Below are 18,396 nucleotides of genomic sequence, written 5' to 3' on the forward strand. Positions count from 1 at the left end.
AAATCAATTATACTTCAATAAAATTTAAAAGAAATAACATTGGATATTGAGTATGGGGGCCCCAATGGATGGGACCACATCATTAACGTTGTAGTAATCTATCATAAGGTGCCATTTTAATCTTATTGTTATATAAATTCTTTAGTATATTCATTTAGTATATAAATTTTGGATTTTCAATTGGATCAAATTATAAAACTTTGTTTTAATATTATATTTATGTATATATTATTCAATTACCTTTTATTTTCTGTTTTTGCTTTTAAATCTTAAGTAATCTACAATTAGCATTATGTTTGCTAGACTGGTGTTTGCTTAGTACCTAAGATTTAAAGTCCCTGTTTTTTCTCCCCTTGAGCTTGTATCCACCTAAAGTGGCAGTCAGTTTTTCTGTTCTCTTCCTGTTTCAGGCTTTTGCACCCTGAAGGTGCAGTCTTTACTTTCTTTTTCTGGCTGATAAGAGGAAAAAAGGGAGGGTGAAGGGGCCAGCTGCTTCTGGGCAACTTACCCCCGGGATTGCCCCTGTCCATGGAATCATCAGTCCCTTCCTCACACTGCCACTTTTTTTTTTAAACTTACAGAATGGCTTGTACCTCTAGATGACTAAAACTTTTCCTTTTTTTTTCTGTTGGGTGTTTACCTGATAAGCTCCTATTGGTCGCTAGTGGCCTCTCTGTAAGCAGCACCCCCCTTCTCTAGAGTGTCCTAATCAACCTTAGAGGGGCTAGGGTCTACATCTAGGAAAGCAACGGTGGCATCAACTTCATCTTTTACATTTTTTGTTTTGAGCATGAGACTCTTTGCATGTTGATAAGTAGCAGCTCTTATGAGGGCCCATATGCATGGACCAAGGCTTTGTATTTCTAAAATTAATTGGATCAACTCTTCAGGTCTTGGCGGGGGGCATGCTGGAACCAGGTGCTCCTTTCCCCTCCTCTCCTTCTTCATTAAACACTGAGCCACGGTCTCCAGGGATGGGACCTCTTATACCCTACTAGGGTGGGGAACGGATTGCTTGCGACAGCAGTAGGCAGACATAGCAGAGAAGCTTGTGACCTGAACAATGCTCGTGGGGAGCCATGATCTCCTGAGAAGGCCCTCACACCAAACCCACAAATGGCCCACAGCACATAAGCGAGTGCTCAGGTGGAGCCATCTCCGGCTACTTTGAGGAACAGGCTGAGATTTGACTCAGAAAAGCTCAGAGGGGAAAAGGAAAATGGTTCATGGATGCCTACAGGAACATGTAACGTCGCAGACACTAGGTACTGATATGGCCTCATTGGTTGTCAGCGCTGCCCGGTCAGTGGATTCGACTCATCCCATGGCACTAGGAGGGTAGTCATTCTACATCCCCAGCAGATGGACCTTTTCGAAATGTACCAGTTACCTATATGTATTTGCAGTTTGGAGAAAGACTCTTTTTTTCTTAAAATTAAAAAAAAATTCCAATTTCAATAGCATTCTCAAAGATTGTAAGAATCCTCACCAAGTGAGAAAAAGTGAGAGTAAAATGGTCAGGGCTTAAGAAGATCAACTATAAAGTAAACGTATGGAAAATGTTTGGCCAGAAAGGTCTGATATGAGGCCTAACACACACTTAAAAACTCAACAACTGTATACTTGGTATTCAAGCTCACAAAAACCTCTTTAACTAGTCTCCTACTGATAGACTCAGAAAGAAAGGGAATATAAGATTAGGTTCATGATAATCACTTGTGGGTTATGACACAAGAAGAGTAGAAAATAAAATAGAAATTTTATGACATTTCATGTTTAAGCCAGATTCCCTGCCAGGATATTTTCTGCTTTGATGAATGAAGTAGGACTTGGTCACATCTTAAAGAGATTCATAGAAGAGTAGTTCAAGCTGCCATCTGATGCATTAAAATAAAGGAAATATGGTATTTTCCCTAAGTTAAATACCTCCTGCGATACACTTTTTAGATTGTGGAAGGCAATGAGTTCAAGAAAACTTAACATAAAGCTAGACAACAGTTAAGTAAATGAAATCATTGCAAAAACGGAATACATAAATAAGAATAAACAAATTCTGATGCTAACTTTTCAACTAAACTTTTTGATATAATCCTTAGTAAAATCATTCTTGAAAGTGAAAATGAGCAAGGTGATGGTACAACCAGCAGGAGAAAGTCAGTGCTGACAACCTCTACGTGCTCATCCTCCAAGACTGCATCTTATTGTTCACACAATCTGCTCAAGTTCCCACAAAGGGGCTACCATGACTTGTCTCCTTCTACTATAGCTATACGGGCTGCGGCAGACAACAGCAACTGGGATCAAGGAGACATGTTCTGATTAAATAAACTATATGGAACTCTGCTGCAGGATTTCATGCAACTATTAACTTCATTTTAAAACAAAAGGAAAAAAACCACCCAAATTCAGGGCTAATGTAGCTGTCACTGGACAATTAAAAAAATAAAACAGTCCTGTTTTAAAAGTTTCATCAATAGAGACAAAAAGGTACTAAGAATGATAGTCATCCTTCCTCATCACTGCTGCTCCAGGCATCTTCAAATGCTGGATTTAACTGTGATCTGGTTGAAGTCTAAAAAAAGGGGCAAAAAAGAAAGACTCAATTATTCTACCTCATAATTTTAGGCTCACAATATAGTTATGAAATATATCAGATAAAAAGCAACTAGATTATTTTTGAAGAAACTATATAATTGTTAATTTCAAACCAAAAGTTAACAAAAGAAACACCCCGCATACAATATAAAATAATGTAACTTCATTTTAAATAGACATATCAGACTTTATCCAAATTATCTGTTTCCTTCAAAGTAGTTACCTCATACACACACGCAGACACGCACAGACACACAGACACAGAGACACACACACACGATGCTGCTGCTATTACTTAAGGCATTTTTACACCTCTTCGGAGTTACCTGGAGAAGAGGGCACATTAATATCCATGTGGCTAAGGCTGGACTCAGGTCTATAGTCTGACTTGAGAGCCCAAAATATTAATGTGAGCAACTTTTTACTGCTTGGATGGACCTGAGTTTTATAAATAAGCAAATATCCACATGTGGGGAATAAGGTGTTCATCAAACAGAGTAATATTTTTGGTATTAAGTGGCGAGGTTTATTTATTTATGTATTATGTATGTATGTAGCTAGGGAAGCAGTTGAAAAAGACAGGCAAAATGTATTAGAAACGGTAACATTTTGTCATTAGCACATAGGTTTCCCTGGGAGATTTCTGTGAAAGAGAACATGCATTAGACAGTATCTATCTAAAATAACAAAACATCACAGTACTCTTACAACTTTAAAGCTGTACCTAATAAATGTAATCAGCAATAGAGGAATTTTAATTACCTGTGGTATTTCAAATCAATTCACTTGTTTGGGGAAATTTTTTGAATGGCTAACCTTCTTATTCTTTGGCAAATGATTAAAGGACTTTAAAATGATCTCTTTTTTTTGAGTATCTGGGCATTATGAGCCATGTGTGCTTCCTACTCTGCAGCTTTTATGTTTGCTGCCAGTTTGTTCAGACTCCAAATCCAATAATGTATTAGTTCTTAGATTATTCTTAAATTATCTTAGATATATTACCTTTTACAACATATAGCAATATTTTATGCTAAGGGTAGCCCCTACTGTATGTCTGAGAATGTTCATTTCCTTTTGATGAACATGATGATTTAGACTCTTAAAATTCAAACAATGATAACAGTAGAAAAAGTGGGTGTTTCCAGTAAAAAAAAAAAAAAAAAAAAGAAACAAAAAACAAAACAATATGTTAATTTAGGTATTCTTTATAGTTGTTAAAGCTTAGATCTGAGTCCATTACTTAATCTAATGTTGGTATTGTCACCATTACTAAACCTAATATTGGCTATTGTCACTTAGTTGTACAAACAAAATTCCATTATATTTGGTGTCCAGATCCAAAACTATTACCAAACCTCAGCAAACTATTCACTTATTTCTAGTAGCAGTCCACTGATTTGCAAGAGTAGCATACTGAAGACTGTTCATTTATTCTTTCATCCAAGTATTTACTGAATTTTCTACCTTTCTGGGTTTATAATTTAACTACCAAGTTAGGTTATTTAGTGACAGTTTATTTAAAGATGTATTGTCCTTAGGGGTTAGGTGATTATTCTTCCCTACTCTAGCTCTAAAAGCCTTTAACTCTGCCTTAGATATCTACCAAAATGTCCCTGGGTAGATGAACCACACAAAGGCCATGCCTTCTAATTTCACTATGGAAGCCCAATATGTAACAAATTAAACATTTAAATTTCATTTGAAGAATCAACAGAGAAGCAAAATTATATTTTAACGTAAATTATTGTTGCTATGGTAAGCAAACAAAAAAAAGTGAAAATTGGAAAGGCAGTTGCATATAAATTTTACTGTTTATAGCAGTAAAGGATAACAATATGAATATATTACAGTATTATTAGAAGTACATTTTATTGTTAAAAAACACATAACATCTTACTTGTAATTGAAAGCTGCAGTAAAAATATTATATATGATGTGGTACACATATACCGTTTGAGACCTACTGATCAAGTTAACTACCATCTATTACTGCAGTTTTCTCTACAACATCTCCTCCTAGTGGACATTCTTTCTATGCTTGAACATAACCATCCAGCCTGCCTGTTCTACTGACAGATAGTTGTGAATGTTATGGAGACAGGGAAGCATGAGTTTAAAGGGGATCTAGTTCAGATCCATATAATGGGAAGGAAGAACAAAACCAAACTGGACCATCTTCCACACATGCATCTTGATAAATTCTAAATTTCTCACTGGTAATTAGTGGAAAATCTTTATAGGTAGAATATAGGGTTCTCTCAATATAGCAAGTGATAAGTGGTAAATAAAACAGCTACATATTGTGTAACTGTCAAAATAAAGTAAGATTCTTGATAAGAGGTCAGATTTAAACTGTAATATAGTCACCCTAGAGATCTCAGACAGGAAAAAGTGAGTAGGAGTTATATAGGCTTGCTTTGATTGTGACCAAATGTTAAGAAGAGGGGGCAAAAGGAAGGCAGATTCCTCAGAATATAACAAAACAGCCTGCCAATTAAATAATAGGATTTGGGTTTCCCTGGTGGCGCAGTGGTAGAGAATCTGCCTGCCAATGCAAGGGACACAGGTTCGAGCCCTGGTCAGGGAAGATCCCACATGCCGCGGAGCAACTAGGCCCGTGAGCCACAACTACTGAGCCTGCGCGTCTGGAGCCTGTGCTCCGCAACAAGAGAGGGCCGCGATAGTGAGAGGCCTGCGCATCGCGATGAAGAGTGGCCCCCGCTTGCCGCAACTGGAGAAAGCCTTCGCACAGAAACGAAGACCCAACACAGCCAAAAAATTAAAAAAAAATAAAAAAAAATAAAAATAAATAATAGGATTTATGCTTAAAGATCATAAAACCTGTCCCTATTGCCCAATGCCCTTCAATTTCTTATGGTAGAACTAAATTCCTCCTCTATCTTGGATATCAGAAGAAACACCCCTAAGGGATTGTATCTTGGTTGATGGAGAAGTAAATCTCATCTCAAGGGTGGATTTGAAAGGAAACCTAAGAACAATTTTGCTTTGATGATTCTGATGTTTGAAGATATCATAAACTTGTCTCAGATCACTAATGAATGGCAGAACTGGGATTCGAACCCAGTTACCAGTATTACTATTATTTAGTTTACCTGAAACTACAGACAAAGTGAGTGTGTGAGTATGTGCATGTGTATGTTATGTTTTGTGTTAAGTTGCCTCTCTGGGGAACTGCAGCAGTCATTCATTTGATAGGTGAGATGAAAATACTTTTAAATATGAGTTAAACAGTAAATATACATGTAAGGAACAGGGTCTTGTGTAGACGGACTTCTCTTGGGATCTGCATCACGATCATATTCATGTTCTACCTACATTCACAGAAATCTTTCAAACTAAAATTTTGTGGAAATAATCTTAGCACTTACATTTTATATTAATTTGAGAATGGTGCCTATCTTAAAGCATATACACAGTGCATTTTAAAAGGTCAGGTTTCATAGCTCTAAAGCTTAACTATAAAGCTAACTTATTTTTTGTGTACCTCTGTTTGATTTCTACTTGTTCAGCTTAATTTCCCATATACAAAAATTCTTCTAGATGGGGAGTTCAAACTATCACTGTAACTATATAATGAGGAAATAAACCATCAGAGTCTCATACTCTCTTTATAAAATAAGCAATTTAGTTTTCTTCTAAATAATATCATTTTTTTATACATAAGTCAAAGATGATTTATTTCTAGTTTTTTTTTATAGTTTTCATTTGGTGAATGATTGTTAAACTTTCTAACATGGCCTGTAGTATTGAGTTGGATTTAATGTATATAGTAATTCCCAAAGAGCAGGACACAGTAATTAAATAATAATGCAAAATCAATGGCTGAACCAAATTATTTGAGCATATTAAGCTTTGTACAAAAAAAATTCAGTATTTAAAGCAGGTGTACACTAAAACTAAACAAAGCCATAATAAATCAAATTAGACACATGATGAAATCTGGAAGATTTCACCTTTAGATAGCTTGACAAAAAAGTAAAAAAATTCAGAGGCTACTACCTAAGACCAGAAATCATGTCTTATTTATCTTTGTTTTCCCACCACATTTTTCAGGTTCTTTATTCACACTGTCATATCTGTACCAGTTTATGCTCTGAGATAGGCACTAACAGACTGCTGGTAGAAGTGTAAACTGATAAAATTTGATAGTGTGAATAAAGAACCTTAAACATGTCATACATGATAACTCAAGAGGTAACACTACTTCTAGGAATCTAACCAAAGAAGTAATCAGAAATGTAAATAATTTTTGAACAGATATTTACCTCGATGTGTTTATAATGATCAAAAGAAATGTCTTCCAATAGGAAAATATTTGAGTAAATTATGGTAAATAAATGACAGAATGTTATATTATTAAAAACAATATTTACAAATACTTATTAATGACATGGAAAAAGTCTTAAGCAGGATGCTAAGCTGTATGTTCAAGCATAATATTAACCATGCTAAAAAGTATGCACAGGAAAAAACAAGAATGAAGTAAATCAAAATGTTAATAGTAATTAATAAACTTCAGAAATTTATGTTCTTCTCTTAATATTTTTTTGAATTTTCCAAATATATTATAGAGGCAAATTATTTTTACAATCACAAAATAGCAAGAAATGCTTTAAAAGTTTCTCTCATATAAAGTAAATTAATAATAACTTTTTTTATGATTTAGAAGTCACTGTACAATTTGTATAAATAATATTTACCTCCTCATCATCAGGAACTGATTCATATAAGGATGGTATCCAAGCAAGAATATTGCAGTCTCTGCTACCACTATAAAGTTCCTATAACACAAAGCAAAGATGTAATTGTAGGTCACTTTAAAGCTGGTGCCAATCTGAAATAAACGACATCAATTTTTAAATGATTAATTCTTAGGTTAGATTAATTCTATTTCTACTCCCCAAAGAAACTGGGCTGATGTTTTTTTCTGTTTGTTTAAGATGTAGTAAAGCCTTGTTTTGTATTTAAAAATAGTATTAGGATATGTTAACATGTTGCTAACATGTTAAAATTCACAAAAACAATCATTGTAATTTTTAATCATAGTATCCATTTATTTCAAGTGTCAGAGAATGAGAAAAAAATGGAAGAAATAAATTTTGTACTTTTCTGTCAATAACTGAGCTTTAACAAAGACTTCAATGAAGAAACCATATGAGTTTCTAGCTAAAATAGGCCAAAAGTTCAAAAAAAGAACTCAACTAAAGAGCATTAAGACATATACGCCATGCTTGCTGAGAAGCTTACTTTATAAGAAGCTTGGGTTGATGCACAGTCAATGTCAATGTCTTTATGGATACGCTGTCTGCACATGCTGAACAATGTTCATTTGCCTCCCCACAAAACTTCAGAAATATGTTATATTGGCTACTACTGAAAATATTCCTATGGGGCAGTGAAACAGATACGCTCCCATACAAAGGGTATAAATTGCTATAATCTTTTCAGAGAATGAAATCTCAACATGTGTCAGAAGTTTCTGTATGCATTTCTAAGAAGTCATGCCAAAGACACACATGAAATTCAAGGATATTATCATCAATATTATATTTATAATAACAAAAATAACAATAATTTTCCAAAAATTATTGTCCAGGGTAATGATTTATATATAAATTTATGCTGCATTAATATGATGTGATATTACATAATCACTAAATTTATTTTTGAAGAATATTTAACGACAGTGGAAAATATTCATATTGTCAAGAGAAAGGAGCAGGATGTAAACCAAATAGTCATAGTGTGAAAAGAAAAAACAGGATGTAAAATACTAGGTCAATTTTTTTAAAAGCTGAATGGATGCAAAAATACTACTCTCCTTTACTTTTATAATTTAGATTTATAATTATTTTCCTTTTCAGAAATCATAATAGATGAAATGGGATAAGAGTTGGAAGCTTTCTGATGTAATGCAGTGATTCAAATCTTTCTTAGTGCATAGCACATATAGAAATGGTATTTGTCGGACTTCCCTGGTGGTGTAGTGGTTAAGAATCCGCCTGCCAATGCAGGGGACACAGGTTCGAGCCCTGGTCCGGGAAGATCCCACATGCTGCGGAGCAACTAAGCCCGTGCACCACAACTACTGAGCCCACGCACCACAACTACTGAAGCCCGTGTGCCTAGAGCCTGTGCTTTGCAACAAGACAAGCCAGTGCAATGAGAAACCTGTGCACTGCAACAAAGAGCAGCCCCTGCTCGCCACAACTAGAGAAAGTCTGCGCACAGCAATGAAGACCCAATGCAGCCAAATAAATAAATAAAAAATAAATTAAAAAAAAAAAAGAGGGGGGTCTGGGCAAGATGGTGGAAGAGTAAGACGCGGAGATCACCTTCCTCCCCACAGATACATCAGAAATACATCTACACGTGGAACTGCTCCTATAGAACACCCACTGAATGCTGGCAGAAGACGTCAGACCTCCCAAAAGGCAAGAAACTCCCCACGTACCTGGGTGGGGCAAAAGAAAAAAGAAATAACAGAGACAAAAGAATAGGGACGGGACCTGCACCAGTGGGAGGGAGCTGTGAAGGAGGAAAGGTTTCCACACACTAGGAAGCCCCTTCACGGGCGGAGACTGCGGGTGGCAGAGGGGGGAAGCTTCAGAGCCACGGAGGAGAGCGCAGCCACAGGGGTGCGGAGGGCAAAGCAGAGAGATTCCCGCACAGAGGATAAGTGCCCAGCAGCACTCACTAGCCCGAGAGGCTTGTCTGCTCACCCGCCGGGGCGGGCGGGGGCTGGGAGCTGAGGCTTGGGCTTCGGTCGGATTGCAGGGAGAGGACTGGGGTTGGCGGTGTGAACACAGCCTGAAGGAGTTAGTGCACCACAGCTAGCCGGGAGGGAGTCCGGGAAAAGGTCTGGACCTGCCGAAGAGACAAGAGACTTTTTCTTGCCTCTTTGTTTCCTGGTGCGCGAGGGGAAAGGATTCAGAGCGCCACCTAAATGAGCTCGAGATGGGCGCGAGCTGCGGCTATCAGCGCAGACCCAAGAGACGGGCATGAGATGCTAAGGCTGCTGCTGCCGCCACCAAGAAGCCTGTGTGCGAGCACAGGTCACTATCCACACCGCCCCTCCCGGGAGCCTGTGCAGGCCGCCACTGCCAGGGTCCCGTGATCCAGGAACAACTTTGCCGGGAGAACACACAGCGTACCTCAGGCTGGGGCAACGTCACGCTGGCCTCTGCCGCCGCAGGCTCGCCCCGCATCCGTACCCCTCCCTCCCCCGGCCTGAGTGAGCCAGAGCCCCCGAATCAGCTGTTCCTTTAACCCCATCCTGTCTGAGCAAAGAACAGACACCCTCAGGCAACCTACACGTAGAGGCGGGTCCAAATCTAAAGCTGAACCCCGGGAGCTGTATGAACAAAGAAGAGAAAGGGAAATTTCTCCCAGCAGCCTCAGAAGCAGTGGATTAAAGCTCCACAAACAACTTGATGTACCTGCATCTGTTTAATACCTGAATATGCAACGAATCATCCCAAATTGAGGAGGTGGACTTTGGGAGCAGGATATATTATTTTTTTCCGCTTTTTCTCTTTTTGTGAGTGTATATGTGTATGCTTCTGTGTGACAGTTTGTCTGTATAGCTTTGCTTCCACCATTTGTCCTAGGGTTCGGTCCGTCTGTTTTGTTTTTTTTTTTTACTGAAAAAATTGTTTTTCTTAATAAATTTTTTCTTAATAATTTTTCTTATTTTTTATTAAAAATTTTTTTTTCTTAATAAATTTTTTCTTAATAATTTTTTTCTTGTTTTTTATTATAATAGCTTTATTTTATTTTTCCTTACTTTATTTTATTTTATTTTATCCTCTTTCTTTCTATTTTTTTCTCCCTTTTATTCTGAGCCATGTGGATGAAAGGCTCTTGGTGCTCCAGCCAGGCATCAGGGCTGTGCCTCTGAGGTGGGAGAGCCAACTTCAGGACACTGGTCCACAAGAGACCTCCCAGCTCCACGTAATACCAAACAGCGAAAATCTCTCAGAGATCTCCAACGCAACACCAAGACCCAGCTTCACTCAACGACCAGCAAGCTACAGTGCTGGCACCCTATGCCAAACAACTAGCAAGACAGGAACACAGCCCCATCCATTAGCAGAGAGGCTGGCTAAAATCATAATAAGGCCACAGACACCCCAAAACACACCACCAGACGTGGACGTGCCCACAAGAAGGACAAGACCAGCCTCATCCACCAGAACACAGGTACTAGTCCCCTCCACCAGGTAGTCTACACAACCCACTGAACCAACCTTAGCCACTGGGGACAGACACCAAAAACAACGGGAACTACGAACCTGCAGCCTGTGAAAAGGAGACCCCAAACACAGTAAGATAAGCAAAATGAGAAGACAGAAAAACACACAGCAGATGAAGGAGCAGGGCCAAAACACACCAGACCTAACTAATGAAGAGGAAATAGGCAGTCTACCTGAAAAAGAATTCAGAATAATGATAGTAAAGATGATCCAAAATCTTGGAAATAGAATTGACAAAATGCAAGAAACATTTAACAAGGACGTAGAAGAACTAAAGAGGAACCAAGCAACGATGAAAAACACAATAAATGAAATTAAAAATACTCTAGAAGGGATCAATAGCAGAATAACTGAGGCAGAAGAACGGGTAAGTGACCTGGAAGATAAAATAGTGGAAATAACTACTGCAGAGCAGAATAAAGAAAAAAGAATGAAAAGAACTGAGGACAGTATCAGAGACCTCTGGGACAACATTAAATGCACCAACTTTCGAATTATAGGGGTCCCAGAAGAAGAAGAGAAAAAGAAAGGGACTGAGAAAATATTTGAAGAGATTATAGTTGAAAACTTCCCTAATATGGGAAAGGAAATAGTTAATCAAGTCCAGGAAGCACAGAGAGTCCCATACAGGATAAATCCAAGGAGAAACACGCCAAGACACATATTAATCAAACTATCAAAAATTAAATACAAAGAAAAAATATTAAAAGCAGCAAGGGAAAAACAACAAATAACGCACAAGGGGATCCCCATAAGGTTAACAGCTAATCTTTCAGCAGAAACTCTGCAAGCCAGAAGGGAGTGGCAGGATATACTTAAAGTGATGAAGGAGAAAAACCTACAACCAAGGTTACTCTACCCAGCAAGGATCTCATTCAGATTCGATGGAGAAATTAAAACCTTTACAGACAAGCAAAAGCTGAGAGAGTTCAGCACCACCAAACCAGCTTTACAACAAATGTTAAAGGAACTTCTCTAGGCAAGAAACACAAGAGAAGGAAAACACCTACAATAACAAACCCAAAACATTTAAGAAAATGGGAATAGGAACATACATATCGATAATTACCTTAAATGTAAATGGATTAAATGCTCCCACCAAAAGACACAGACTGGCTGAATGGATGCAAAAACAAGACCCGTATATATGCTGTCTACAAGAGACCCACTTCAGACCTAGGGACACATACAGACTGAAAGTGAGGGGATGGAAAAAGATATTCCATGCAAATGGAAATCAAAAGAAAGCTGGAGTAGCAATTCTCATATCAGACAAAATAGACTTTAAAATAAAGACTATTATAAGAGACAAAGAAGGACACTACATAATGATCAAGGGATCGATCCAAGAAGAAGATATAACAATTGTAAATATTTATGCACCCAACATAGGAGCACCTCAATACATAAGGCAAATACTAACAGCCATAAAAGGGGAAATCAACAGTAACACAATCATAGGAGGGGACTTTAACACCCCACTTTCACCAATGGACAGATCATACAAAATGAAAATAAATAAGGAAACACAAGCTTTAAATGATACATTAAACAAGATGGACTTAATTGATATTTCCAGGACATTAGACCCAAAAACAACAGAATACACATTTTTCTCAAGTGCTCATGGAACATTCTCCAGGATAGATCATATCTTGGGTCACAAATCAAGTCTTGGTAAATTTAAGAAAATTGAAATCATATCAAGTATCTTTTCCAACCACAACGCTATGAGACTAGATATCAATTACAGGAAGAGATCTGTAAAAAACACAAACACATGGAGGCTACACAATACACTACTTAATAACGAAGTGATCACAGAAGAAATCAAAGGGGAAATCAAAAAATACCTAGAAACAAATGACAATGGAGACACGACGACACAAAACCTATGGGATGCAGCAAAAGCAGTTCTAAGAGGGAAGTTTATAGCAGTACAAGCCTACCTCAAGAAACAAGAAACATCTCAAATAAACAATCTAAACTTGCACCTAAAGCAATTAGAGAAAGAAGAACAAAAAAACCCCAAAGTTAGCAGACGGAAAGAAATCATAAAGATCAGATCAGAAATAAATGAAAAAGAAATGAAGGAAACAATAGCAAAGATCAATAAAACTAAAAGCTGGTTCTTTGAGAAGATAAACAAAATTGATAAACCATTAGCCAGACTCATCAAGAAAAAAAGGGAGAAGACTCAAATCAATAGAATTAGAAATGAAAAAGGAGAAGTAACAACTGACACTGCAGAAATACAAAGGATCATGAGAGATTACTACAAGCAACTCTATGCCAATAAAATGGACAACCTGGAAGAAATGGACAAATTCTTAGAAATGCACAACCTGCTGAGACTGAACCAGGAAGAAATAGAAAATATGAACAGACCAATCACAAGCACTGAAATTGAAACTGTGATTAAAAATCTTCCAACAAACAAAAGCCCAGGACCCGATGGCTTCACAGGCGAATTCTATCAAACATTTAGAGAAGAGCTAACACCTATCCTTCTCAAACTCTTCCAAAATATTGCAGAGGGAGGAACACTCCCCAACTCATTCTACGAGGCCACCATCACCCTGATACCAAAACCAGACAAAGATGTCACAAAGAAAGAAAACTACAGGCCAATATCACTGATGAACATAGATGCAAAAATCCTCACCAAAATACTAGCAAACAGAATCCAACAGCACATTAAAACGATCATACACCATGATCAAGTGGGGTTTATTCCAGGAATGCAAGGATTCTTCAATATACGCAAATCAATCAACGTGATACACCATATTAACAAATTGAAGGAGAAAAACCATATGATCATCTCAATAGATGCAGAGAAAGCTTTCGACAAAATTCAACACCCATTTATGATAAAAGCCCTGCAGAAAGTAGGCATAGAGGGAACTTTCCTCAACATAAAAAAGGCCATATATGACAAACCCACAGCCAACACTGTCCTCAATGGTGAAAAACTGAAACCATTTCCACTAAGATCAGGAACAAGACAAGGTTGCCCACTCTCACCACTATTATTCAACATAGTTTTGGAAGTGTTAGCCACAGCAATCAGAGAAGAAAAAGAAATAAAAGGAATCCAAATTGGAAAAGAAGAAGTAAAGCTGTCACTGTTTGCAGATGACATGATACTATACACAGAGAATCCTAAAGATGTTACCAGAAAACTACTAGAGCTAATCAATGAATTTGGTAAAGTAGCAGGATACAAAATTAATGCACAGAAATCTCTTCCATTCCTATACACTAATGATGAAAAATCTGAAAGTGAAATTAAGAAAACACTCCCATTTACCACTGCAACAAAAAGAATAAAATATCTAGGAATAAACCTACCTAAGGAGACAAAAGACCTGTATGCAGAAAATTATAAGACACTGATGAAAGAAATTAAAGATGATTCAAATAGATGAAGAGATATACCATGTTCTTGGATTGGAAGAATTAACATTGTGAAAATGACCCTACTACCCAAAGCATCTACAGATTCAATGCAATCCCTATCAAACTACCACTGGCATTTTTCACAGAACTAGAACAAAAAATTTCACAATTTGTATGGAGACACAAAAGACCCCGAATAGCCAAAGCAATCTTGAGAACGAAAAATGGAGCTGGGGGAATCAGGCTCCCTGACTTCAGACTATACTACAAAGCTACAGTAATCAAGACAGTATGGTACTGGCACAAAAACAGAAACATAGATCAGTGGAACAGGATAGAAAGCCCAGAGATAAACCCACGCACATATGGTCACCTTATCTTTGATAAAGGAGGCAAGCATATACAGTGGAGAAAAGGCAGCCTCTTCAATAAGTGGTGCTGGGAAAACTGGACAGGTACATGTAAAAGTATGAAATTAGAACACTCCCTAACACCATACACAAAAATAAACTCCAAATGGATTAAAGACCTAAATGTAAGGCCAGACACTATCAAACTCTTAGAGGAAAACACAGGCAGAACACTCTATGACATAAATCACAGCAAGATCCTTTTTGACCCACCTCCTAGAGAAATGGAAATAAAAACAAAAATAAACAAATGGGACCTAATGAAACTTAAAAGCTTTTGCACAGCAAAGGAAACCATAAACAAGACGAGAAGACAACCCTCAGAATGGGAAAAAATATTTGCAAGTGAAGCAACTGACAAAGGATTAATCTCCAAGATTTACAAGCAGCTCATGCAGCTCAATAACAAAAAAACAAACAACCCAATCCAAAAATGGGCAGAAGATCTAAATAGACATTTCTCCAAAGAAGATATACAGATTGCCAACAGACACATGAAAGAATGCTCAACATCATTAATCATTAGAGAAATGCAAATTAAAACTACAATGAGATATCATCTCACAGCAGTCAGAATGGCCATCATCAAAAAATCTACAAACAAACAAACAACAAAACAAACAAAAAAAAATCTACAAACAATAAATGCTGGAGAGGGTGTGGAGAAAAGGGAACCCTCTTGCACTGCTGGTGGGAATGTAAATTGATACAGCCACTATGGAGAACAGTATGGAGGTTCCTTAAAAAATTAAAAACAGAGTTACCATACGACCCAGCAATCCCACTACTGGGCATATACCCTGAGAAAACCATAATTCAAAAAGAGTCATGTACCAAAATGTTCACTGCAGCTCTATTTACAATAGCCAGGACATGGAAGCAACCTAAGTGTCCATCATCGGATGAATGGATAAAGAAGATGTGGCACATATATACAATGGAATATTACTCAGCCATAAAAAGAAATGAAATGGAGTTATTTGTAGTGAGGTGGATGGAGTTAGAGTCTGTCATACAGAGCGAAGTAAGTCAGAAAGAGAAAAATACAGTATGCTAACACATATATATGGAATCTAAGGAAAAAAAAAAAAAAAGGTCATGAAGAACCTAGTGGCAAGACTGGAATAAAGACACAGACCTACTAGAGAATGAACTTGAGGATATGGGGAGGGGGAAGGGTAAGATGTGACAAAGAGAGAGAGTGGCATGGACATATATACACTACCAAACGTAAAATAGATAGCTAGTGGGAAGCAACCGCATAGCACAGGGAGATCAGCTCTGTTCTTTGTGACCACCTAGAGGTGTGGGATAGGGAGGGTGGGAGGGAGGGAGATGCAAGAGGGAAGAGATATGGGAACATATGTATATGTATAACTGATTCACTTTGTTATAAAGCAGAAACTAACACACCATTGTAAAGCAATTATACTCCAATAAAGATGTTAAAAAAAAAAAAAGAAATGGTATTTGTCAGGAGGCAACTGGCCCCCAGCTCTCTGGCTATCCTAGGCTTGTCTCAGCTATTCCAGGGACTGAAGGGAATCAATTATCTTGACATACTTTTAATACATTCTGGGAAGCTCTGATTTGGTGGAAAGCAACAACTGGTAGTCAGAATACCTGTGTTAAAATCTTGGCTGTGTCTCTAAGTGACTCTGGATAAGAAAAGAGGTACTGTATTCTAAGAATTTCTTTGAATGGATAATCATGCTCTGTAAATCTAGTTGCAGATTTGAGGCAAGTCACATCACCCCTCTTGCTGCCTTAGTAGCCTTTTCCCAGAAGTAACACTAAAAATATTTAATAAATGGTACATCAGGACACTGGCCAATCAGAAGAGATACTGGACATAGAGACGGAGCAGGGTCTGAAGGTCCCTCTTAGTTACTGGGTCTAGGAGGCCCCAGGGAAGGGGGTGAAGCTGGAGGTCACTTAGGGGGCTTAGTACAATAGCTATGTAACAAACAGCAGGATATGAATTTGAGTATTTTAATAATGGATACTGCCATGCTGACGTGTGCTGGCTGAAAAACCAGCCCTGTATATCTTACTTCACAGTGTCAGACACAAATTAAGTAATGAGTATTAATGAATGAATGAATAAGGTGATAAAGTCCCTCCTAGCTCTAATAACCCATAATATTCATTCTTTCAGTATTTAATTTTCATGAGCCTCATTTTCATTATCTATGATGCAGGGAAAATACCAACAATCTTGCTACATTAGAGACTCATTTAAAGGAGCATATGAGGTAATCTATGCAAATGTTCTATGGAAAAAACAATCTGCTCCATTGGTGAGATGAAAGAGAAAGGTTAGGATGTTAAACAAACAAAAACCATAGGTATTTAAGAAATTATGTAAGTTGCATCAACACTAAAATAAACATATTAGCCATTGGCAGAAAATAAGAAAAAAATAAACTAAATTTCAGACATATTCACACATATGTAAATCAAGATACACAAACTATATTTTGAGATGAGACACATATGTTCCATTTTTTTCCCAAAAGCTCATTTGCAAGAAATTATTTTAATTTGCCAGAGATTTTCAACTGCCAAATAAATGGAGCCCATATACAAAAGAAAGAATTTATCCCAGTCAAGTTGCACAGTATTATATTGATTCACAGAGACATCCTATGCCACCTAAAAAAAAAAAATCTATCCTCTATTTAATAAACTCTAGCTCAGATGTGGATAAAAAGTATAATTCCTTAGAATGAAACTGCAATTTACTCTTTTATATACAACTACTCTGGCAAGCTAGCTACCTGAACATTCTAAATTCCCCTAAATATCATTCTTACCTGGAAATTAGACTGAAATACACAGCAGTCAACACTTTTATAATGTCCCTTAAGCATAGTTATCTGTTCTCCTGAGTAAATTGTATAAACAGCAATGGTGCTACCATATGGTACAAAAACAAATTCTGAACTGCAGCCACAGGAGACAGTGAATTTCAATCCTTTTCTACTGTCATTACATACTTTTCCATAGTTCACCTGTAGGATGTAAAAGCATAAAGTTACTCACTTAAATCTGAATTAAAAAGACAACAAAGACAGGAAAAAATATTTACTTAAAATATTCTACTATAGAAACGACTCTAGTAAGTCTAAAAAAAAATGATCAATGTCCTAATAGGAATAAGGGCCAATGACATAAATGTACATTTCATATACGAGGGAAATACAAATAGTAAAAAGACCCACAAAAACAAATGTTCACGTTTCAACTGTGATAGAAATAAAAATGCAAATTAAGGCAACACTGAAGAATCATTTTAGACCATTTAGCAAAAATTTTAATAAACCATTGAGACACTCAATACTAGTACAAGTGAGGTAAACGTGTAGGTGGCACCACAATTTGGTCATTCTTTCTAAAAGGCCAAATGGTTTATTATGCAACAAAATATAAAGTATACTTTATATATATACATATATATATATATATACACACACACACACACACACACACACACGTATGTGTATATATATTCTCCCTCCAAAAAAAAATTATATATACACACACATACATATATAATATATATTTTTGGAGGAAGGATAACTTTCTTTTTATTTATAACATTTTAAATTATGATAAAATACACATAACATAAAATTTGCCATCTTAACCACAATTTAAGTGTACAGTTCAGTTACATTAAGTATATTCACATTGTTGTGCAACCGTCACCA

General features: G+C 37.0%; 1 protein-coding gene across 5 annotated transcripts in view; it reads right to left on the reverse strand.

Moving 5' to 3' along the window:
• Positions 1-1,740: 1,740 nt before the first annotated feature.
• Positions 1,741-18,396, reverse strand: part of ERCC8 (ERCC excision repair 8, CSA ubiquitin ligase complex subunit) — a 62,686-nt gene continuing 46,030 nt past the window's right edge. For all 5 annotated transcript variants that reach the window (XM_082382421.1, XM_082382425.1, XM_082382422.1 and 2 more), the window contains 3 exons: positions 17,500-17,697; positions 7,317-7,397; positions 1,741-2,572 (listed from right to left, as the gene is read on the reverse strand). In XM_082382421.1, the coding sequence (XP_082238547.1) occupies positions 2,504-2,572; positions 7,317-7,397; positions 17,500-17,697 (348 nt within the window). In that variant the 3' untranslated portion in view covers positions 1,741-2,503. The remainder of the gene's footprint in view (positions 2,573-7,316; positions 7,398-17,499; positions 17,698-18,396) is intronic.

Source organism: Balaenoptera borealis (assembly GCF_965194805.1).
Source record: "Balaenoptera borealis genome assembly, chromosome: 2".
In the NCBI taxonomy this organism is placed as follows: Eukaryota; Metazoa; Chordata; class Mammalia; order Artiodactyla; family Balaenopteridae; genus Balaenoptera; species Balaenoptera borealis.